General features: G+C 37.7%; 1 protein-coding gene across 2 annotated transcripts; it reads left to right on the top strand.

Annotated features, from left to right (window-relative positions):
* LOC149910576 (uncharacterized) lies at positions 1-26,041 on the top strand. Of its 2 annotated transcripts, XM_090115234.1 has the most exons (5): positions 344-421; positions 19,004-19,951; positions 21,114-22,507; positions 22,717-22,891; positions 23,266-26,041. In XM_090115234.1, exons 2-5 carry the CDS (start codon positions 19,010-19,012, stop codon positions 25,819-25,821), a joined length of 5,067 nt encoding a protein of 1,688 aa, XP_089971360.1. In that variant the 5' UTR covers positions 344-421; positions 19,004-19,009; the 3' UTR covers positions 25,822-26,041. The 2 variants fall into 2 exon arrangements, with proteins under 2 accessions (XP_089971361.1, XP_089971360.1); XM_090115235.1 differs by lacking the exon at positions 19,004-19,951 and having other exon boundaries at positions 1-421.
* The last annotated feature ends 522 nt before the right edge of the window (positions 26,042-26,563 follow it).

Genomic DNA, 26,563 nt, shown 5'->3' on the forward strand with positions numbered 1-26,563 from the left:
ATCTTGGATGTTTTGAAGGCGTTCTATTATGTGGTCGTCGATGAAACATGAGTTGAAACAGTAGCAGTGTGAATAAGTAGGAATAGTTGGCGGGTAGCGAGGCCATCGTGTAGGTTTGAGTCGTGACGGTCACGCAAAGGTTAAAGACTGGTGGCGTGTGTAGTGCGTGCAAGTCCGGGGTGCGACGTCGGGTTAGGCATGCAGCAATCATGATTTGCTTGTTATTTGAAGTGACAAGTGGCGACTCTCCCGACGGCTCCGGGGACCGGGCAAGCGTACGGAATGCAGCGGCGCGCTGCGGGGTGCGGGAGGGGGCCGTTGCTGCCGCGGCGATGTTCGCTGCTGCCCGCCAGTCAGCCGCGCGCCACCCGACACGAGTGTTGTACGAGCAGCGCGCGACACCATCTCCGCCCGCACGCAGGTAAGTTTTGCACGCGACCTTCATGTTATTTACCTCCATCATTACACTCTTTGTTTAGCTAGAAAGCGCTGCGCTCCGCCGTTTCGAATATAACAGTTGGGTACCAAGAGACGGCCGTTGATATGCACCGACATGATCTTCTCCGATATCGTCCATCCAGCAAAGACCATCTGATCTAGCCGCTCGGTGTATGGCGAATGAGAATCCCTAAATACTTGCCGGTCAACGCTTCTGCGGCTTTATCAGTGTTACATATTTATTATTTGTCGGCGTACGGTGAGGTCAGCAAGCGCGCGCGGCGATGTGCGCCTTATCGCGAGAGCCATAGGGTCGCGGACTCACTTCGATGACAGCGCAAATGCGACCGACCTCGGGATCTGCTCCGTCTTTGCTTTGCTCTTGCGTCGATGTTATTTAGTAGGTATGGGTATATAAAGATACGGACATACTTGCGCATCTCGTTTATTTACTAGATTTATCTTCGTAGGCCGCGTCCAACGTAATACCGGCAATTCCACACCGCGCATTTAATCAGAATTACTTGTTTTGCTTTAACGTATCTTTTTTCGCACTTTAGAACTCTTATTTTTTATATCAGAAATATAACAATGATAGTACAACTAGCCAGTGATGTGTTAGTCGTGATTTACCTATATAAGCTGTTAATTCTTAGGCATGTCCAAGCTGGTGTTACAATGACGTCGACGTCAACACCGCGTGACTTCAACAACCGACGTTCTTATTCTGAAACATAATACAACAAAGATCGCAAAATATAGTTTGAAAATTACGCTTACGAAACGAACGAACCACGGTGTAGAGTTGCCGAGGGATCCGGCACTCGTCCGGTGTTGTCTTCGCCAGCAAAGTGTTTTGCGTGTTATGAAATTGGCACACGCGATCCTCGCCCTTATGGAACATATGGCACGCCCTAAAATTGTTTGCCACGGTAATGGTACTTAGTATACCCTAGTCGCATCGTTGGAACTGCTCACGGCCTCGTTATATTCAATTTACGCTAAAATAGCACCTAAACGTGGTGTCGGTAGGCATAATACCGCGTGCTCGGGGGGCCGCACTAACAGTGTTTCAATGCCGTAGCAGGGTCGAGATCCCCGACGCACAAGAGAGTGAAAGTCGGGGGTGGGTGACGGTAGGGTGGTGGCGCTCCCCGCAGGAGTGGTCGACCCGGGACTTCCAAGGATTTGCTAAATCTGCTGCTTTCACGTTGAGGCCGTCGCAAAGTAAATTAACCATCCGAGTCGCTATGTATTAACGTAATATAAAACGTCTTTTTAACGTGTCCGTAAATTTTCGAATTTGAATTTAAATAACGAAAAACTGTTCATTCAAAATTCTGCTATCGAACATAGGATTATCGTGCATTTGAGAGCTCAAACAGCTAATTAGTACATCTCATAGGCGCTAGGTATGAGACGGTCAAAGCCATGTTTCATGTCAGCGCACAGACAAGTTCTCGTGATCATGCCAATGCCAGTTTCAGGTCCGCCCCTGACACACCTATTAAATTATCTTATTAATTCTTTGCTTGCACGAATTCAACAGATCAATAAAATGTTAACGGTTATTAGATCTTGGGATCTATATCATAATTTAGTACACGTAAGTAGGTACTAAATCAGTTTTGTTCTCATAAAGCCTTCTTTCATTTTGTAGAGTAACGAATTCCGCGTTCAAGAGTTGTATTAAGAACTATTCATAAGTTATTGTATACCTACTATCAAAACAAAAATTATTCAAACACAAATTCGACAAGAATTTGCTTAAATTACTAATTAACATTATCAATGAGAAATTGAGAACCTAGACTTTTAGCTGTATAAAATATAAAAATTAAGTTAAAAGCTTAGCCTATAATGTCTAGAGAAAAGTATCATACATCTACAAATACAATAATTTATATTCCAAAGTAGGTACTATTCATTGATAAAATCTTGTACGTATTGATTATGGGGACTAGGAATCAAGTAGGTATATCCAACAATGAAAAATAATTCGGAAATCACTATTCGCTAAATGTAAATAAAAATTCGAATACGGCCGCGCATCCAACTTGCTCATTATTTATATTTGTGAGGCAAGCTATTAAACGTAAAATCGACAGGAATTTTTGCCGCTATTACCATCTCGTGGGATTTTTTCCAGGCGGAAGATACGAAACCGAACAAGGACGTAACCGTCATTACGTAAATCGTCTCGCCAGGCGATAACTGAGAAAAACTGAAGCAGCGACAGAAAAGATTTTTCTAACTTTTAAAATATTATGTTTCTATGATAAAACGTTACTGCTATTTAGCGCCGGTGAAGTAATAAGCTATGTCGATGGTTTGTAAAGTAATAGATGGGAGAGAAAAATGGAATATCATTATATTCATATTCATCATTATTACTGTAAATTTTGTTTACTTAGTAGTTACTAGTCTAATCAAAGAGAAAAATTCGCTAAAAAACTATATATAATCAAAATCGTAGTTATGTTTCTTGTTCAGTCTAAATGTGGTCTGTGAATAGATGCTGTTAACTAGTCAGTTGGTTACTTTCATGAATGTGTATATAATTAATAATTACAATATTATTCTTATATTTATTTGTTTATAACGATTAATAGTGATTAATGTTCATTACATTATATTACAATGTTTCGATAAAACAATTGAATAAAATTGTAATATTTATTATGCTTCTTTCTAAGTAAACCTAACACCTATTAATGTGGACAAAACGTTTAATGTTAATGGTTATTGTCATTTACGTATTATAATTAAATATCATACAATGTAGATGTAATATGATAAATTAAATCACGTATTCCATTAAAAATATTACAATGTTAGTACAATAAAGTCATACAAGATGAATCTTGATATTGTTTGAATTCACAGTAGATACAGTCCATGCCTATCTAATCGGTCGATGGATAGCACTTAAAATGGCAAACATAGCGGCAACAGGGCCTACGTATGTTGATAATTGTCGCAAATAGTCACTGCTTCGTGGAAGCGATTCCTTGAATGTTGGCGTGATGCAACAATTGCTGGCTGAAAAGTTATGCACGAAGTCCGGACTATGAAATTACGTACAAAATTACGGTTGAAATAATAAATAGGTAGAAAAGCTTGAATAAATATAGTTCATTAAATAGAATATTGCGAGTTTAATTCCAATTTTTTTAATAATACCTAAAACATAATATGATTGAAATTTAAGCTCCTAAATCTCAATTTTTATCATATTCAAATTCAAAATTCAAACTTAATTACATTTATATAGTAAACCGTTTTTTACATTACTGATACATTAATTAAGCACAAAACACAATAATTACACATTCCTATCTCTTATACATATCAATTAGGCGGACGTTACATCTTTTTTCGTCGTTTATCCAACACAGGAGGTAAAAAGGGAATGCGTAATCTTAAATATGATTACTATCCGCTATACATAGTCACCTGTGTAATATATGTTAGACGGTGGTTGAATAATTCGCATATGCCCTGGTAACATCGCCATCGGACGCCGGCAGCTGCAATGCAGCTGTCGCCAGCTCTTTCTCGTTTTACTGCAAGCCACTGAATCCTACACTAGCTATATTATCTGCGGCACGTTCAATGTCCTCGATTTATCCTACTACATGTGGCATTGTCTTAATTTCCTACGATTAGACCGCGCGTTGTTTGTTAAAAGTTAAAACCAACACGACGTACAATTTTGTATTCTCATATTTTCTCAACGCAGTACAGTAGTGGTCTAGTACGAAATTGGATATGCAACGAAGATTGAAACGTAAACGATTCGCAATACTTGTTGCTTGTTGCCGAGGTGTTGTGCACTTTGATATATTTACATATTGAATCGTGTGAACTAAATAACATTGCAGATGAAAATCTAGAGATCTGATGCAACTATATACGAGTATAGACAATTTATTATTATTATTTTCATGCTCTACCTATTAATTAATATGTAACACATATTTTGTTATAAGGTCGTTAATATTTTTTTAGAATTAGAAGTTTTTTTTTTTAAGATAAAACAAAAGGCATTCTCAGAAAAACACCTCTAAAAATCGAATTAGCGTGACGCATTATATAATTTGCAACGGCAACAACTGTGTGGGTTCTCTCCCTTGTCAGGTTCGTGCATTACGTTTGCAATTTTTTTACGGTAACCCAAAGTAATATGATAATCGTTTCGTAAACTAAAATATTAACCCAATTTTAGCCTATTATAATATTTATGAGGTATTGAGCATTTCAGCGTCTCTTTGATACAATTAAGTTAAGAACGGAGCGTTATGATGATAGACCGGGAGATACTGACACAAAATTTCGAGTCATTTGTAACAAGGATGGCGGTTCTACAGGGGTCTTAGTACGCAATGACAAAAAGAAAAATGATGGTGTGAACGCTGGTACTGGTGGCTTAGTCGCGTGGGCGTTTGTCGAACTCGTCGGAAAAATAGCGAAAGTCAAACGATTTGTAACACAAAAATTTTAGAATTTACCGATAGCCCATAAAAAAGTAGTAGGCGGTAGTGTCATGCCATACTTTTCCGGTGTGACTTACAGCCCGCCATACCGACGCGAATGTGTTGATTTAAATAAAACAATCATTCAACCATTTGTACCAGGCTAACTTTTGCACAGGTAACTATCGTCGTGCAGCCATTTACGAAAATCGCCATGCCATACTTTTCGGACGATTCCAAATGGTCGCCATACCACCGAAAATCTGCAAAAAATTTTTATTTCGCCAAACTTTTTGTACCAGTATTGCATTTGGATTTTTGGAGAGTATTTGATAAAATGTGACCATTATTATATTTGCCATACTTCTAGTAGGGGGAAAAAGTGCTGTCATACTTGAAAACTTAATTTATTATTAATTTATATAAGTGAAGATTTCCAACACATAGATCTTTGAAATTTTGTATTTATATTTGTTGATCCTCAAACTTACAGGAAAAATAAGTGCCATACTGTTACAAATCGTTTGACTTTCGCTATTTTCCGACGAGTTCGACTAACGCCCACGCGACTAAGCCGCCGGTACCAGCGTTCACGCCATCGTTTTTCTTTTTGTCATTGCGTACTAAGACCCCTTTTTTTTTTTTTTTTTTATTTTTTTTTATAGTGGGGAAATCTTCCAAAGATACCCACGGCCCCCGGGGAAGGAGCCGTGGGTTATGTCGGATTCTTACCGACTAAAACCCCACTGTGTTCCGTCGAGCCGCTTTAATGATGGGGCCGCGGGTATTTGTTGGAATTCTTCCGCGACCAAGACCCCTGTAGAACCGCCATCCTGTTACAAATGACTCGAAATTTTGTGTCAGTATCTCCCGGTCTATGAGGAAACTTTGCGTTTTCCCTTTAAAAGTACAAACGTATCTGACTAAATTTTATCTAAGTATTTGTTAAGAATTTATTTTTTATAAATGAATGTTATAACACACGTTATATTAGAATTTCTAATGTCGATTAAAGCTATGTTAATGCGCGTCAAGAAATAAGCTTCCTTGAGTCATTAAAATTTTAAATGTATGTCTTGCTTGCTAAGGCCTCCCCCACATTGGGCGTAGGCCGAGCGTACGCGTTTCCTGAGCGTGCTGCCGGCGTCAGCGCGGCGCGGACGTCGCGTCAGCGCGCCGTCTGTGGGGCGCGGGCGTCGCGCCATCGAACGCTATGCAAGCGCTGCGCAAGCGCCGCGCCGACGCGACGTCGCGTCTAAAGCACTCGGCCGCCCGCGCCGTGCCCCTCGCACTCATTGCCCTCGTCGTCGCCCGCTAGGGTCAGTCACTAGAATGGATTCTGACGAGGAAACACTGCTGTTAGCTTTACTACTCAAACGGAAAATACGCCCATGGAACGCCCATGGAACGCGACGTAAGCGCGGCGTCTGCGCGGCGTTCACGCAGCGCCCGCGCGGCGCTGGACAACGCGTAGCCCGCGCCCCACAGACGGCGCGCTGACGCGACGTCCGCGCCGCGCCGACGCCGGCAGCACGCTCAGGAAACGCGTACGCTCGGCCTACGCCCAATGTGGGGGAGGCCTTATGAGACATCTGCTGTATCATTGTTAGCATGGATCTGTATGTGTCAGGCTACTGCGATTCATATATGGCAACCTTAGCAGGTGGTATTGCATCTATGCAGTACCAAAGCAAATAGCAATCTTGACAGATGTGAATGCAACTTATATACTTTGTCCTTATAATAAGGAATGTACTATACTGTCGTCATGTGAGCGGTGGTAGAAAAATTCTTAGTCTTATGCTAAATTCCCACGCATTATTTATTATATTAGTAACAAAATTTGATTCGTATTTGAACGTAAAGCTTCAAAAGCTTACAAACTTTTGGTGCGAGCTTTCGTAAGAGCTAAGCTACTTCGTCTCGACAAAACTACACCTAGCGTTTTCACGTTGTCTTTTCTTTTATAGAAAACTTTCTTTATTTACGAAATAGTTATCTGAGAAGCGAAATTATTTTACTTTAGTCTGGCCCCAAACACTGTTACAATCATTGAGTTACCATGTACTACGTACTAGAGAGGGCATCTCTACTAAACTATTTCTAACACGAGTTAGAGTCAATCGTCTCAAGTCATTTTTTTTGTTACATTGATTGGTTTTAATTGATAATTTTATTCATATTTTTTTAATAAGATAAACAATATTTATTTGTTACATTGATTGGTATTAATTTATAAGTAATAAAAGGCAGAATATCTACAAAGTGTCTACTCACTAGCTGGCCGGCGCCGCCGCGCTTGTTACACAGATTTTGTTCGTGTTGCCCTCTCTATAGTAATACCTCAATGGTTACAATAAAAAAAAAATTGAATTTGGAATCTGTCACTTAGATGAATAATTTTCTTTGTGTTTTCTAGTTTTCGCGCCAATCGGTGTTAAAGATTTTTGTGATATTTTAATGGAATAGGGTGGTAAAGAGAATCAAATGGCAGTAAAAGTATTTAACATAAAGTAGCCATGGAGCCTATTTTAACTTTTGTCGAATTTAGTCCAATATTTCTATGCACCTTGAGAGAAACCATGAAAACTCTTTTGTTACTGGTAGAAAACGAACCAGCGGAACGTAGTATTTGTACGAAAACGGCTATCAAACCCGACAAAGGATTGAATTCCCAAAAAATTTGGGCCGAAAGCAAAATATTTTATCTCGGCGAATGTAGGTATATAGTTTTTAAAAAGATTATTTAGAATTTGCAGCCTGTATCAGACGCACTCTTTATTTAAAAATGAATAGGATGGTAAAATCAAAACAAGCTTTCATGCGATACGCAGAGGGAGGTCACAGGAAAACTTTACTGTTAAGAAATGTTTTAAGAAGCAGAATGACTGAGTTTATACTCTAAGTTCTACAGAAGCTTCCCAATTAGTCAATAGCGTACAACGTGAATTTGAATTTGAATTTGGTAACTATACTACGTTATTTAATATTAAAACTTATTAATTTTTTATGAAATGTAGATGCATTAAAATACTACAACTGACCTCTACATAACGTTCAAATAATATATAATTAGTGGTACAATATTAAAAATTCATTAATTCATGTACGATTTATAGTTAGGTACAAAAAAAATATCTAAAGGTAACTCCGTGTGTTATATTTTCGTTATATAAAAGCATAAACCGATAAGTTGTAATGGTCAGTTGGTATTTTCCACCTCAAAGGCTCATTCCCCTAACAGTGTACGTGGCCCGATATAATAGTAAATAGTTTACATACAAGAGTCTTTACAGTGGAGAATGTTTTAAGGTCTTCTCTTTTAGAAACGTGCATCATTTCAGCGAAGTAGATTGTAGTACATTTTAAAGAGTCCTTTTAGAGCTTTTGCAGAATTTACAGCTGTTTTTAAATTTTTAATTATTCGAAATATTTTGTCCTCTATAATGGATCCGACTTTGAAGTCTTTATCTTGTCTTTAAACACTCGACTTTATATGTCGTATGAATGTGTGTTTTTTAAATTCACCTGTGAAACTGCTGGGCGCTGGCATTAAATTCAAAAATTTACTATTGAGTAATAACTAACAACAATAAGCAATAGGATGCAATCCTTATCATATTTTTAATGGTGACTGGTGAGTAACATTTAAGAACGTTCTTGTCGTGGTTATATCGTAACAATATCACAATTATCTTGTACTTTATCGTCGCCACACATGTAAGATTAATCACGTCTTAATCTGTAAGAACTTACAGCGGCGTCATACACCACACATCGTAATAATCTTAAGGAATATTATCTGGTATATACTGAGTGCCCATAACACGAGATGCCACGTGAATCTTTGTATTGATTGAACTATTATCTATCACATATATATTTTCACATATTAAGAGTCTATTTACATAGCCTGAGGGTTGAAATGCACTTAGCAAACAAAAGGGTATTATGACGTAGTATTACTAAATGATAAGCAAGACTACTTGAAGCTTTCAAATGAACTCTAGAAGTCTATAAAAAGTAATAGAATTATTTTGCGAGGCTGGCATCAAATAAGTTTATCGCGTTTGCAATATCCAATTCAAGGGGAAAAGTCTAGAAATGTCTTCTCTAATGCTGGGATAAATGTGAAATGTAGATAAAGGTCGAATTCTTCGCGTGTAGGCCGGATCGACCTCCCGTGTCATCCTCGGGGGCGGAGGGCGACGGGGGCTACCTTCCTGTTATCCTCCTACATATAGAAGAAAATGTTGTGTTGGAAATGCGATTACTTTTTAATGTAGAGTGCCTAAACAGAAATAACATGATTACTTTAAAATATTAAATGTAGAGTTTGTGGTAGAGAAGTAGAGTCATTTAAAATTGCTGTTATTTCGTTATAAAACAGTGTTGGGCAGACTAATGAAGAATATTTACACACGACTGATATTTTTTTTTAGATATTTTGATAATTATGAGAGCTATTCAAGATTAAAATGGTCTTTTCCTTTCGTTGCTAACGTAATACAGTTAACAGTCTGCTCGTTTATATATACTCGGACGTAAATTTGTCTTAAAACAATAGATATGGCATTCACGCATTCTCTTCGTGTTTCGGACAAATACTGTTGACTACAAGATGCCTAACGCTGTATTGCCACCGCCGCAAGTCAACCGAGATAACGTTATCAACGGATAGCCTTGCTCAGGGGATTCTGAAGCCACATAGGATAACCTATTACCGCTCACACGTACGCCTCTTTATTACAGCTTGTTTACTTACATCCCTTGTATACTGGGACGTACGACTCGCATGTTACTGGCAACATCCCAATTTGAATTTCATGTCAACAAACTCGAGCCAATGTAGGTACGTGAAAACTGCTTAAAGATACTTCTATAAACTGTTATTATTAAACACTCTTATAAGTTGATATCATTGAGCATTCGAGTCTGAAGCAACTGTACGTTCACTTTTTAATAAAAGCAGGATACTTTTATGTCGAATATAATAGCGTCGGTCGTCCCTATCTGCGTCACTGAAACGAAAAGAGGTCGGCCGTGTTCGCGCCAGCCATCGCCCGGCCAACAAAGAGCGGCATGCGGTGCCAGTGCTATATTCAACAACATAATCCATGTGCAGATACCTACAGATAGACGCTCGTGTGCTTTGTAGGCGGCACGTAATGTATGCGTGGTCGCTTTCGGTCGACACCAAATCCATATGTTGTATTGTCGTTTGTAGCGTGGACGGGCGACGCACTGTACAATATAGATACAGTGACCTCGCTGATCAAGCGCTGCAGCACCTAATGTGACCTACGTGTGACTATACATTTTTGTATATAGAGAATCTAGATGTCATTCTAAATGAATAGAATCAATATTCTTGAATACTACTTAATGGTTTATATCGTTTCTACGTTTGCGGGTGCAGTTAATATAGCATGTATCTATCGATATTATTTAAATTGCAATGTACATATAAAAGAAGCATGTGAAGCATAATAATATGTATGTTGGATTTTTTATTATTTTTTTTAGTACAGTATATTGTAACTTTGTAAGATTTTAAACTATTGAAAAACTATTTGCTTTGTACTTTCATGTTCAGATGTACCAAATACCATTCTAATATCACTATGAAGAAACAAGAGTTAGCCAACAGCCTTATGTTGTAGTTCGTGTTGCTGCGTTAACAGCATGTACTAAATAGATATTTGCTTGCAACTGTTATTTAGAGCAAACGCGTTAGAGGTGGCAAAGTGCTTGTGTGAGGTGACCGCGAGGCCACACACCACCTGACACGATAGCAGCTGGCGGCCGGCTGCTTGCGCTTGCACACATTGAAACTTGTTTTGAAACACTCCACTTTAATATGGCAGGCCACCGGCGTTATAAAAATCTCACCAAGCTATAAGATCCTACGCTGTCGTATACCATCAAAATCGGCAATGTTATACAGAATTTCACGCACTACAGTGACTTCGATAAGCACCTTTGATCTCTTGAAATGTTATGCCGGAGAACATTGTAAAGTGGCTGTCCTTTGCTACGTCCGCGATCGTATTTTTCCGATGTTACGAGTAAGCAACGCTCGGCAGTTGTTTACACGAGTAGCTGTCGGTATATAGCTATCAGTAGTATATAGATAGAGTATGTATAGACGGACGCGTAGGTAGCGGCAGCGGTCGCACTCGCCGCATGCTTGTAACAACCGACATCGTCGCACGAGGCACGACCCTGATAATTTGCTGCGCTTATGTTACTTCAACGGCTTCTTACAACACGATATAGTCCCTTTACCTAGCTACGCTACCTTTCAGCTGTCTTATACACGCAGGTATACTGCATAGATTTTTAGCCAATAATGCTCACATGAGGATCTTTTGTGTTACGCAATCTATTTAACATTACAAGAACATAAGACAATATATTTCGTGAAAATGTATTCTGCGGAAATACCTTACTTATTTATATATGAATAAAATATTTGTTAAAAATAGTTATGATATATTATGTAAATTGTTTATACCTATAGCTATATAGCTAATAAATAATAATATACAACTATATGTAGTAGTAAGTGCTCTACTAATTACATATTTCACTAAGGAAAGAAGTGATTCTCTTAATTATATAGGTAGGTATGTAGGCGGAAAACAATAACAACTGAAGGATACTGCTGCATTGATTTCGTTGAATCATAAGTCACCGATCAAGCACGCCGCGTGACTGCGGTCATATAAAGTGTTGATCAGAATGCGTCCATGACATCCGAATGGGCGAACAGCACCTCTGATATCTGGTGCTTTGATAAGAGCCATTATCTCCGGGCGTGTTGCGCTCGGCTGTTGTGTTGGCTAGCTGGCGGCGGTGTCGGAGTTACTCGCAGTTGCCGTCAGCCGCACATGTTGCGGAACGTGCGGGTGCGGGGTGCGGGGTGCGCGGGACGGGAGACCCAGGGACGGCGTCAGCACACCGGCTCAGCGCGGCACGCACACACGCGCGCTGCCGACACGACGCCCGCGCCCGAGGAGCGTCATTGCGCCTTATCGTAGCCATCTTTAAATGAGCACGCTGCACGCCACCCGATCGACGGTTGGTATGAATTCCATTTAAGAACGCTGTTGCTATGATGGCCGTCGAACTGGACTCCTTTCATTGTTCGATCTCGACTGACGCGCGACTCACTGATTAGTAGCCACCGTCTTCAAGGTTACAATAATTACCAGTCGGACCGGTGACATCGTAAACGAGACTCCGTCTCAACACTATACAAACCTCACCCATATTTATGATAATTCGTCGTTATAAAGACCTTGGCAGACATCTATACCTACATGCAACCCAATAGACTCATAATATAGGTAGCAAGAATTGGGAAAGCCTATGCTACGAAATTATCTTAATAATGCGTCATAAATTCATAATAAGTACTGATATATTATGAATATAACATTGTCTTGTTTTATGTGTTTACTATGATACATATATTCAAGTGTCCAGTAAACTATGATGTACCTACTGACTCTTGGATGTTCTTGAACTACCATTTGCAGAGAGTATTGATCTCAATAGGGAGGCGTGGGTTGGCATCCCATCGCTAGTCTCCACAATGAGGACGGTTCAAACGGCGGTACCGTAAATACCAGGCTAGAGGCTGTCGGGCGGGCGATAAAGGGAAACTGCCTACGTAGCCGGCCCCTAGCGGGTGTTCGGCTCGGTTGGAAGCGGAGTGTTGTCGCGGCTATATATAGCTTGTGTTGGCGAAGCTGAGAACTGCGACCGCACCCGCCGCCGTCGCCGCCGCACCGCGCCGACGACACCGCCCGACGAAAGGTCAATTGGCGCGCAAATTATTTGCGTCGCAAAATCCGCAACGTCGCTGCAACACCGCCTCTACTGATAGCTGACATGTTATTACCAGATACCTCTGAATAATAATGTTCAAGCTATTTCCTGTTGTTCGCCTATACCGAGCGGATCGTTCATGTTTTATACTAAGTACGGTTATAAAAGGTGTAATCATTTGTATTGATAGGTAGTGGGTAAACCATCACACCTACTGACCTAATATTGAAACGTAGGAAGTTAAGACTCTTAAGTTAGATATAGGTAATCTTATAATAAGAATAATAATGGTTTTAATTTCAATATTTTCTGAATAATGCATACACAATAGTAACTGTGTATATGTTAGGCATGATATGTGCAGTTATATGCAGACGGATGGACTTATATTAAAGTATGAAGTACCCAAAGTGGTGACTGGTATGACAGGCCATGCCAGTTCTACTTATACGCGACTGTGGTTAGTCACGCTCGGAATGCCTGCGCCGACTCAACCTCCTACAAGAACAGTGAGCATGACGCCATCTCTTAAGCCACACATCTATAACACGAATACCTACATAGCAGTTGTTTATTTCGTGTTTCATCCCGAACCAACACCCTGCTTTTGCAGGAAAATACGCGATAGAGTAGCAATTTCTACATTACATTCTATATGTTGTAAGATGTGATCAACGTGCTAACAATATCTGCTGAGCATCTACTTATGTAGTTACTATTTAGTAATCTGTGATTCCATCGTTTATACACACTATACATCATAAGTAATAAGGAAAAAAGCTTTTTCTCAGACGGAAAACCTACGTTACGTTAATTCGCAATACGTCACACTTACTCATAGCAAAACCAAAGTCCAACCTTTATTATGAAAAATCTTTACCAAATATGATATATTATATGAGATGTACAACGTAATACTAGTAGATACGATAGTCGATACTAAGATAAGCTATTATATAATACTCATAGGTAATCCATACTAATATTATAAATGCGAAAGTAACTCTGTCTGTCTGTCTGTTACTCAATCACGCCTAAACTACTGAACCAATTTTCATGAAATTTGGTATGGAGATATTTTGATACCCGAGAATGGAAATAGGATACTTTTTATCCCGGGAAAATGACGCAATCCCGGAAACCCCACGGGAACGGGAACTATGCGAGTTTTTCTTTGACTGCGCGGGCGAAGCCGCGGGCGGAAACCTAGTAATTTATACGCAATAATTTGACAAACCTAATCCGCCCACATGACAGAACTTGCATTTTTTAATTTTCTTCAATTTAAAAGTCCTATTAATTGCAGTTATAATTCTTGAGAGCTATTTAATATGTATTGCTTGTAAAGTTAACAAATCCGTCATGTATGTAGATTTCCATATTAATACAATTAAGTGCTCATTAAGGTACTATTTGCGTGCCCTTTAAACCGTGCGAGCAATAATGCACAATATAATAATTAATAATTGCGGACATATCGTCGGCTCAGCTCATAAATACATTGCTCCTTTACATTATCCACATAACATAATTTGTCAATATATTAGACGTAGTGGATAATTTTAGTAGGTATCTGTGTTTATGAATGTTTTGTCATTTTACTTTAATTTACTAATAAATAATCATTTATAATAATTAATAATTCTAATATCAACAGGTCTCAAATTCGGTTTCATTTATTTACACAAAATAGAGCTTTTTAAGAAATCTTTCACAATGATTAATTATTGTTGCTAACATATTATGTACTTAATGCAAATTGTGTTGAGTGTCACGATGTTTTTTATATATTGAATATATTCTGTATAAAAATATAATATGGTTATAAAGTTTTTGTTGGGTCACACAAACACATCATAGCAGTAACTCAAGCACAGACCGGCCCCGGCCCTGGTGCGGTTGTACGAGCGACAAACAAATGAAAGCAAAAGTTTACTCGCGTCCTCTATAACTCCAAATGACTTGATATGCCCGATGTTCCGCGCAATGGGGGAGTCGAACTTGAAAGAGACGAGAGTGAAAGGAATGTTGGCTGTTATTTTATATTATAGTCGATATGATAACCGATAACGCTTTGGTGCAATACGTTGCGTGTTGTTTTTTGCTTCAGTTCATGCCGATTTTAAGGTTTACTTATAGAAGTTATTATATAGACAATAACCATTATAATTTATAAAGTATTCGGATTTGCAATGTTGAAGAAGAGCTATGAAATAAAACCAAGAAGGGATTTAGTCACTCATTACCTACTTCATAAATTGAAATCCTAACTTTTATTTCAATACATTCTGCGTGTGGTCGTAAAGTCTACAAAGCAGACACCCATTGCAAACGTTCACTTGCTGCTAAATGAGCCAACTATTTTTACATTCATTGTGACAAATAAACACGCGGTCATCACCCGCAACGGGTGCGCTGGGATGCCGCGTATGGTATAGGTAGGTAGAAGTCCGTGGTTACCGACATCCCTGCATCCCCAGCGCCGGCTGTGCCGCTATAAATACACAGCAGGTGTGGTGGACGAGCGCGGGCGAGGGGCGCGCGGGGCATCCGCCTCAGCAGCGCTCCAAACTGCTCGCAGCGGCCAACGGACCTTAGCGACGCCATATCGATTGCGAGGGCTCCCCCTGCGACGCGCCGCCGCTCCATTGTGCTCCGGTTGAGATGCCTTCTCCGGCCGTTTCCTGTCGAGTTGTCTGCATGGTCGTTCCTCCCGCGGCCCGCGCGCCGCACCCCGCGCCCCGACCTCTTCGTCGTCCCATCAGGACGTCCGCCAGCTGCTTCAAATGAGTGCTTCACACGACTCGTTCTCGATATAAGTACCTCACCCTGCCACTTGCATGCGTTGCAATCATAATAGGTAGGTACCTTATGTATTATGATTGCCGTTTTAAAAGAGAGGGCTAAACTTTTAGTCGATTACTTACTATAGATACTACAAGACTGTTAAAGAGAAACGTGATAAGGTTATACGGATATCTTTGGGTCAATTCCAGGAAATCGACCCTATAAATTTTCGTTATATTTATACCACACTTACTTAGTTACTAAACTGTAAATTTTCAATCAAAAAATCTTACCGAGGTTGATACCTATATCGTTTTCGTAATTAGTAATTACCTTTTTGCAGACTCTGTAACGAGATAAACTTAATTAAATTATGTGACTAAGGTTTAATAAGGAATAGAATAAGTATTACGTTTCTGTACTTTATCGGACAGTAGACTAAAAAAATAAGCTACAAAAAAAAAGTTTTTGTTAAACTTCGTAACAATAACCCTATGGCCTACAGAGAAGGTTGTTTTGAAATAAATTTGAACTAATCTATAAAGTATGTAGTGGCACCGCAGTATAAATAAGCTGGATAACTACCTTGTTTATAAACAAAAAAAAAGTAATTATTAGATGATTAATGTGAACTTTACGTAAACCAGATAGACCGGGAGATACTGACACAAAATTTCGAGTCATTTGTAACAAGGATGGCGGTTCTATAGGGGTCTTAGTACGCAATGACAAAAAGAAAAATGATGGTGTGAACGCTGGTACCGGTGTCTTAGTCGCGTGGGCGTTTGTCGAACTCGTCGGAAAAATAGCGAAAGTCAAACGATTTGTAACACAAAAATTTTAGAATTTACCGATAGCCCATAAAAAAGTAGTAGGCGGTAGTGTCATGCCATACTTTTCCGGTGTGACTTACAGCCCGCCATACCGACGCGAATGTGTTGATTTAAATAAAACAATCATTCAACCATTTGTACCAGGCTAACTTTTGCACAGGTAACTATCGTCGTGCAGCCATTTACGAAAATCGCCATGCCATACTTTTCGGACGATTCCAAATGGTCGCCATACCGCCGAAAATCTGCAAAAAATTTTTATTTCGCCAAACTTTTTGTACCAGTATTGCATTTGGATTTTTGGAGAGTATTTGATAAAATGTGACCATTATTATATTTGCCATACTTCTAGTAGGGGGAAAAAGTGCTGTTATACTTGAAAACTTAATTTATTATTAATTTATATAAGTGAGGATTTCCAACACTTAGATCTTTGAAATTTTGTATTTATATTTGTTGATCCTCAAACTTACAGGAAAAATAAGTGCCATACTGTTACAAATCGTTTGACTTTCGCTATTTTCCGACGAGTTCGACTAACGCCCACGCGACTAAGCCGCCGGTACCAGCGTTCACGCCATCGTTTTTCTTTTTGTCATTGCGTACTAAGACCCCTGTAGAACCGCCATCCTGTTACAAATGACTCGAAATTTTGTGTCAGTATCTCCCGGTCTAAGAGTATTATGCTTGTAAACAGTCCGTATCCATTTCTCAGTACTTAAAAAGTGCAAAAAATGTTTCATTAGATACTTACACAAAATATCTTTTTCGACTTTAGGTACAGTATAATTAGGTATATAGGTAGGTATAATGCAAAAGGTTCCTCTAAGTCTAACGCATAGATGAGATAAAAGACTTTCACGTGTGCTATCGTTTGCAAAAACGATATATAAGTATTAAGTACATACAGGGTGTCCCAAAAAGTAGTGATGAACGGAAGCTGGGAGATAGAGGACCTAGAGGGCCCCCATGTATGTTATGCGATTTTTCGTATTTTCGGAATTATGACATTTTTTTCAATTTTTCATCTATCGCTGAGTACGATGAGATCACTTAAAAAAATAATTTCATATTCATAAAGTAAGTGGGTAGGTAATTAAACAAGAGCTTATAACGCAAACGGCAAATATTCTTAGGCAGTAAATGCTTTTTTTTCGTATAAACCATAATAAAGCTCAAGATATAGTTAGGAATTAATTAAAATTTAATAGCTACATCGAATTTTAAACAAAATTATTTACCATCAACAAACAAATATAACCATTTAGTATAGCAGTTTTTTGTAAGTGTTGCTCTTAGATGTTGCTTATCAGAGTCCTATCACACGTTTCGTGAATAATATATCGAATACAGGCTTTCCTTTTTTTTCTTTCCTCTAAATAGATAATATAAATATAAGTAACAGTTTATCAATAATCATGTTACGCGCTTACATTATTTTTAACACTTTCTTTTTATACAAAGACATACTTACATTAAATATATTTTTAATATTAATTCATTAGTAAAATTAGTACTTAGCTGCATGTGTTTGATTTTGGTTCATAGTTCATACTAAAATATGTTTATTCCTCCATTCATTTTTAATCGATACTGTATTAGAATAAACTTTCAACTTTTCATTTCTTGTACTGTTTAATCGTGGGTGGTTCTATCATTATAATACATATTATTATGTTCTCTTACGATCACGTGTGAACGGATGGACCGATTTCGATAATTCTTTTTTTTTTAATAATCCTTGAAGTACGAGAATGGTTCTAATGGAGAGAAAAAGTAAACGTGTACCACGGGCGAAGCCGGGGCGGACTGCTAGTAAATTATAATTATTATTTTATTAAATTTATGATATGACCATAGAGATCTATTATGTTCTTCCTTTAGTTTTTGTGATCTGTGGGTATGACTTACAAACTTTTTGTTTAAAAATGTCTAAAGTATTCATTCAGCGACATATGTTTGATAGGTAATGTCTTAGGGTAATGTTTGCAATTTTTTTCAAATTACTTTCCAGGTAAATTAATTATTATCATTATAATATTCTTAAATATATATCATTATTATCTTAAGTAGTGTAGAGAATATCGTTTTCACATAATGGTATTCTTTATTGAAAACCAAATTGTTTTACGCAATGATTGTTTTTATAATTTACGTGTTAATGACCCGGGCTTATGTCATAACATTGCCAATGTCACGGTAACATTTGCAATGTATCATAAATTCATAACCTCGATACAACTAGCATAGGCGCGATTTTAACTGCTTGCCGGCTCGTGGTATTAATACGCTAATCAGACCGAGTGGATGTCGCACGTCGCACTGGTTTCCCTAACCTCGCCCAGTATTACGGAGGATGAAAAACGTTGAAGCATCATGTCGAGTGACGGACCCTCCGCACCCGTCCCGCACCCACGCGCCCTCGGGGCCGACCGCCAGCCGCCACCGGCGCTTGCCGGTCGCCTGCCTGCCGGTCGCCTCATTCTGCCGGCGACGGCCTCGCGCTCCGTACACTGTCGCTGCAGCGTAGCGCTCCTCCCGCGCTGCACCGCCCCGCGACCCCTCGCCTCTCCCGCGCGCCCCGGTCTCACGTCTCGGAACGTTTAACCGACTTCGACCATTGTTTTGTTGCAGCGGAGTATGCTACAACAGATGTCCTTGCTGCCGAGCGCGCAAGCTGGCGAGGTCGCGACTCTCGTGCGCTCCCTAGAAGGCCGAATGTTAGGTGATGCCTCATCAGAGGCCTCTTCGGACGCCGCTGAAGACATTGAACTGCCGGATTGTAAAATAAAGAGGAATTATAGCTGCACTAAATGCAAATTTTATACGCAAAACCCACGCGCGTATCTCTTGCATTCGCGGGACGTTCACTTTGAAAGAATTAAGATTTACGAATGTCCGTATTGTATTTATGCTTCACGTCATAATCAAAAATTGATAAGACACGTAAAAATGGTTCACGAAATGACTTCTCATATGAAATCGGAATCTGATATAAACAACTCTGTATCTCCTGAGAAACCGGAGCCAAAAGTCGAAAACATGGAAGATTTACTCGAAGAGATAGAGGAAATAGATGACATACAAATAGATGTCGAGGACTGCAACGATGAATCAGTCGATCGCAACCATTACGTTGAAGAACATAACATGGCTAGTAATACCAAGAAGGAATCAAAAACAAACAACAAATTCTATACGTGCCAAAAATGTAGTTACGTTACACATATAAAAACAAGATATACTAAACATGTTAAATATCATTCTTTGCCAATGATAAAGTGTACTGTGTGTGATTTCCGAACTCCTTATAAGTGGAACTTAGACCGTCACATGAAGAACCACGGTGGCGGCGGAAGCTTCCACTGCACGGTGTGCAACTTCACAACCGATATCAGACAAAGTATGACTGTTCACGAGATAAATCATCACTCGCCACATGCGGGAATAGCGAGGTCAAACTGCCGCCGCAATCGGGTGGGCGGTAGTGACCTGACTACCGGAGCGGACGATATAGACGAGGATTCGCTGATTATGAAGGAGGAAGAGAGTTGCGACTCGCAGTCGTCGCCGTGTGCGTCGGTAAGTGTCGGATTTAATGCAGAAGCCCGTTCCGTGAGGCCGCAGCGGCGGTGACGTCACACACTGTTATCAACGCAGTACTGTAGCTGTGGTGTGATTACGCTGCTGGGCTCCGCTCGGCTCTCGCGCACTCTTGCATCATGCTTTCGTGTGTGCATGTTGTCTCCGCTTGTGTGACATGCATGAATCGATGTTTTTTTATCGTAGACCAACCCCTCCTAATCGGATAATTTGTGTTATGGCTTTTTTTACATTTTACTTTAAGCGTAACTTTTCAATGATAATTATAATCATTATTATGTTAGTATTGATTGCAAAGATAAAGGAATACCTATAATGAACAATTTCATTTAATTTGTTGTACTCGTATTATCACTGCCGCATTAAATACATACCAATATTACTTAAATATGATAAAAAATCAGCTGATTGACGTTTATTTCTTTAAGAAATTCAAATTAGTAATGAGGAATTGATATTTAATGTAACTAGTATGAAATATTGTAATTTATTAATTTAATAGTATTGATAATTGTATTACAGTTTATATTATAAGCAGTCGATAAAATATAATACCTACATATAATTAGATAAACATTTGGTTAGAAAAAAGTCGTTACAATCAGAGCATGCGTAAAAAATTGTTTATTTATTTTTACCTAGTAGAAATAAAACCCTTTATGATATATTTTTATAAAAACTGAAGTCTTAGTTTTTTAAATTTTGATTGTCCCGGCTTATTTTGTACAGTTACTTACTGTACACAATTATACTAAGCACATTTTTTTTTAATCGAACAAACGATTTTTAGTTTTCTATACTTATGACTTATGAGTACTTATTATTTTTATTTTTTTTATTTTAATGATCTTATTTGATACCTATATTATTATTTGCATAGATTTTATCCATACTAAGTAAAAAAAAACATTTTATTTATTCTATTTCAGTATAGTTAGTACATTTATAACCATTACGATTCTAGAGAAAACCGTATGATATTTAAAGATTTTTTAAAACATCTTTTATTAGTTATATTGATGAACTAAAATAAATATTATTTTAGTTTTATTAATTGTTTATAATTGATTTAATATTTAACTATTAAATTGGAATGATTATTAAACACGCTTATTTAAATTTAAATTTTCTCTCTTTACAGGACATGGGTTTACAATATATAGGAAAAGAAATGATCAATTGCAATAGTGATTCAAATGAAGGCACGACATCAGACATTTTAAAAGAAAACATGCAGCTGCCCCAACATTCCCCAACCCAAACAACTTCTGACGAAACCAAAAAACAAAGCAAGAAGATCCCCAGGCCTATACCGCAGCTTATACCTCTGAATGCTTCCACACCTAACAACAAGTCTCAAACAGGTGAACCACCTGCAAAGAAGTTTAAAGAATCAGTAAGTCCAGAGGCCATAGAAAATAACAGTAAAGATAATTCAGGAATTGATATAACCTTAACTCCTGTTAATAGCTTGCCAGGCAAAGAAGCTACCAGCCGTAAAAAGAATGAGTCGTTTTTTGACAAATTGAAAGAACGACTTTTAACGGAAACAGGAGAAAAAGGTTCACTAATATGTAAAAATTGCGGATTTGAAAGCAAATGCCTATCTGAACATTCTGTCCATGAAAAAACTTGCACAGTACAGTCAAATAGGTCTTCAAGTAATACTTTACTTCAAAGCCTGAGTTCTACACGTTGCCAGAATTGTAGACATAGATGTAAGTCTAGCGCAGATTTAATCAATCATTTAAAAACGTGTGGAAGTGTTAAAGGGGGCGACGAGAAAAATCTAGAAGCGCATAATCAGGATAGTAATGAAGCCGCTTCATCCTCTATTGAGAAAGAAGTTGAACCCCATCCAATGGAAAATGTCGTATTTGTTTGGAATAATATTGATACTGACACAAATAAATTCGATACGCCTCTTGGCATTAATATCAATGATGATTGTACACTCCCAGAAAATAAACATCTTGACCCTGATCTTATCGATGATAATGAAACTATGAATTTATCACCTAGCCAAGCAGTTGGTAAGAAAGTTTTTAAGTGTCCACACTGTATGTTTTGGGCAGCCACTGCCTCAAGATTCCACGTTCATATAGTTGCACATCTAAATAGGAAACCTTTCGAATGTTCCTTATGCAAATATAAATCAAACTGGCGATGGGATATAACCAAACATATAAAATTAAAATCAGCTAGGGATCCAGACCATGCTGAAGCTAAAGTACTTATGACTGATGAAACAGGAAGACGTAATTATAGCAAATATAATAAATTTTTAGCAATGCCCGTTCTTAATGATAAAGGAGAAAATGAATTTCATTACGTCGATCCGCATACGCCTATGGATACTACCTTAGACGAAGATACACTACAAGATATCAGTGATAACATGAATTCTCCATATGAAATGCAACCACTTAATTTACAAACACAGCAAAATCAATATAGATATGATTCTGATAACTTAAATGCAAGTCTAAAGAAACCTAAAAAAACTATTTGGAAGTGTAAAAAATGCAATTACAAGTGAGTAAGAATTATTTTATTTTTTTAATTTTTAGCAGACCATTAACTGAATTGGGACTAATATTATAACGAAGAAAGATTAATTATTTGTTGTTTTCGACACAGAGTATTCGATCAATTTAATTTTTTTTTTTATTTTAGTAAGCCACGTGTTTAGTATTAAGCAAGTACATATCTCTGAAAACTCAAAAAATATATTTTAATTTCAGAGATTCGTCAAAAGAAGCCTTACTGGAACATGTGCGCGAACATTCTAGACCCGAAGATAGTGCTGGAGATATAAAGTCCCAACAAAAGAAAGCGGAAATTGCCATAGACCCAGCAGACTTGGCCTACAGATGTGGGCATTGCAATCAACTATCTAATTGGAAACACGTCATACAAGTGAGTAGTTCATTCTTAAATTTTTTTTTCCCGATGAATATATTAATATGTTTTCATCGTATATTCATTGGCAACTAATAAACAAATATTGACTATTGTACGTTCCAAAAAAAGTTCTCATAAGTCATAGAGCCCGTAAAAAAGAAGAAATAGGTAAAACCGCTGAAAAACATTACGAAACCAATGCAAACACTCGATTTGTTCAGAAAATACTTAATGCATTTTTCATCTCGTTAGCGCTTGGAAGCTTTTAATTATTTTCCATTATTTCATTCGTGTGCTTTACAAAATTGAAATCGTGATCAAGTAAACATATTAAAATGTAACTACATATTGTGATAATATATTAGTAATTTATTCATTATCATTTTCAGAGACACTGCCGTTTGAAACACGATGGGATTATCAACGTCATAACTACATTGAAACCGAAACCGGACCCTAACGCAGCGGCTAACGAAATCAGCAGTGACAAATGCTCAAAGTGCCCCTTTACAACTACCGACAAAAACTTGCTTGCGGCACATTTACAACATCATCAACCATCGCCTCAATCGATATTTAAATGCTATTTTTGTCCTTATTTCGTAAAAGATGAACAAGAACTCATACAACATTTGGTATTGCACGGTGTGAATGACCCTGAAGAATATATTTCAAAGGCCTTAGGAAGTAAATCTCCACTACCTGATCCATTGAACTCTCAATTAAATTTTAATATTTCATCGACTGCTAAAAGGCACAAATGTTCCGAATGTCCATATGAAACTAATAGTAAATCTCAATTTATGTATCACGAACAATTCCACCGATACCCAACAGATACTGCATACAAATGTACTGAATGTAATTACAGTGTTTCCAAGAGACATTTACTCCATCAACATTTACGAGTTCATGGAATAGTCTCTAAAAAAGGTGAATCGGATATAGAGCTTGAGACAATGTCTTCTAGTTCAATTCATAACGAAGCAGAACAATCTAATGAAACTGACGACATCCCTTATGTCTGGGTATCAGCCAAAGACGAATTTCACAAAATGTATAAGTGTCGTTACTGTTCGTACGTCAATGCTCAAAAGTGTAAAATACCAAATCACGAACAAATTCATTTCATTATTTTCGAAAACAGCGATATTACCGTATATAAGTGTTTGGAATGTAAATTTACCTGTGATAATAAAACTAGATTAGCTGATCATTCTAAATCTCATGGAGAAATATATGGTCGTATTTATTGTCCAGTTGATATCGATATATCAGATGAAGAACAGATAGCTAAATTACGCAAGGTGCTTGAAAAGGAAAAAAGCAATAATCCAGATGATGTTCTACGTGACGATGCAGTCACTGGGGAAAATAAGGAAATTAAAACGATGTACTTCTGTCAAAAATGTCCCGCTAGATATTTTTCAGATAATGAACTCCGTATTCACGATAAGTTCCATGATTCAACGTTTCCGTATAAATGCAAGACGTGTGAATTTTCTGTACCTCAAGAAAGTGAACTTGAAGTTCATAACATTGTACACACGGATGAATATAATACCAAATCCAAAATGCTCAAATTTATGCATAAGTTGCACCCAGCCCATAAGGAACCTCGTATTCAATTTCTACATTGTCAAGTTTCATCAGAAGGCACATGGGTAGTCTCAAATCCTAGTAAAAACTTTGAGTACCCAGAAAGTACAAAAAAATCTGGAGAAAACAAACACACTCCAAAACAATACTTCTGTAAGGAATGCCCAGCTAAATTCTTTAAAACTTCTGCATTAAACTACCACGTGAGTTTACACGGAGGAGAAGGGGACCATAAATGTAAAAAGTGTAGTTATACAGTAAAAAATATTGGGAACCTCGCAAAACATGAACTCTTACACGAAAATGAAGGTAAAACTGCATGTGACTATGAATCTGGCGATGATATGGATTACAAAAATATACCATTGTCCGGAACAGACTTATTCCAACGAAAAACTGAGGCCCAGAAACGAGTGCTTACGGATAAAGATAAATTAGTTAAACCAAATGATCACTTCCCACCTGTATTGCAAGCCGACCCACAATTTGGATATTTAATGCATGGTAATCCAGAATTTATCTATCCAACATATCTGAAAAATGGGAGACAAAAAGAAAAAAGGTATAAGTGCCACAAATGTCCTTCAGCATTCGAAAAGCGTGAACAATACAAAATTCACTTATCACTGCATGGTTCAAAACAACGATATAAATGTGAGTTATGTGATTATTCGGTAAAATATTATGCAAATTATGTACAACACATGCGAAAACATCAAATGAACGATGAAGCACAGGCGGAAAGAAAAAAGGGTTCAAGTGGATCGACGGAAACCGAAAGCGACGTCCTGGAGGGAAAACAAGATAACAAAGAAGAAAACATCAAATTAGCTATCAAAACTATGCCAAAAAGGCCAAAAAGTGATTTTCAACAATTTTCAATTAGTGATCAACAAACACTTCGTTTACTGCAGCGAAAACGTTCTATTAACAGTAGTGAGATAATTGCTAATGATCCATCACCCACAAAAGATCGAAAAATACATATGTGTTTATTGTGTCCTTACACTAATCAACGGCAAGATGCTCTCCATAATCATTACAAAAGACACGACGAAACAGAAGTTTATAGTGGGGGGAATAATAAATGTTCGTTTTGTGATTTGGTTGTAATACAATCACATTTCCTCAGAGAACATTTGAAAACTCATTTTCATTATATGAAGAATTTGGTAGCAGAAAGCTATATTGCTAACGAAGATGTAAGCTTCACTATAAACAAATTAGATGTAGAAGATGAAGATCAGACCGAAATAAAAATTGATTTACACCAGAAAAGAATGCCATGTAATGGGGAAAAAACTTTTGTCAAAATTCAAACCGGTGAACTGATGGGAGAATCATAATGTGTATTATTATAAATTTTATATGACAGTGTAGAATTATATTAAATGTTAATTTGTTTTTAGTATGTATAATACAAGTAATATCACTTATCTTATATCTATTAATCTCAAAAAGTGATATTTATGTCGATTTATACTATTCGCCAAAGTGTAGCTTGCCATCTTAGGAAATAGAATAGACAAAATATGAGACAGACTATATTTTAAAGTTTCAACTTAAGGGGAGGCTCCCTAAATTTTATGTAAATTTGCATTAATATTCTCTTCTTTTGATTGTATGTGTGCCTGACACATACAATCAAAATGGAACTTTAGTATATGATTTATTGGGTCTTTTTCTTTCCATGTACAAGACAGTTACGTAATTGTAACATTTTCGCTCGATTCATTTTTTATTCAAAAATTATGCCTTTTTTAAGGATTATTACATTTTTTTTAAAGATTTACTTGGACTTAATGTCTAAAATAAATATTAACAGTAAGAAAATAGAGTTTACTATGGAATCCCAAGATATTTTTTCTCTAGATCAATTATTACTTTAGTTATAAACGAAATAAGAATTGAGACTTACTTTTCGAGCTCGAACGCGATCAAAGAGAGCACGCGATATTCAACTTTATTACGGCTGTGTTAGCGTCTAGTACCGTAACCGGTCTCTCAGTGCCAGAAATTATGGAGCCTCCTCTTAAAACAAGTAGTTAATAAGGCCAGTAAATATTTTCCGTAGTTTTAATAAATCTT

This window comes from Colias eurytheme, chromosome 2 (genome assembly GCF_061535395.1).
Source record: "Colias eurytheme isolate Ceu_HAF_F1 chromosome 2, ilColEury1 Martin Lab GWU primary, whole genome shotgun sequence".
Lineage (NCBI taxonomy): Eukaryota > Metazoa > Arthropoda > Insecta > Lepidoptera > Pieridae > Colias > Colias eurytheme.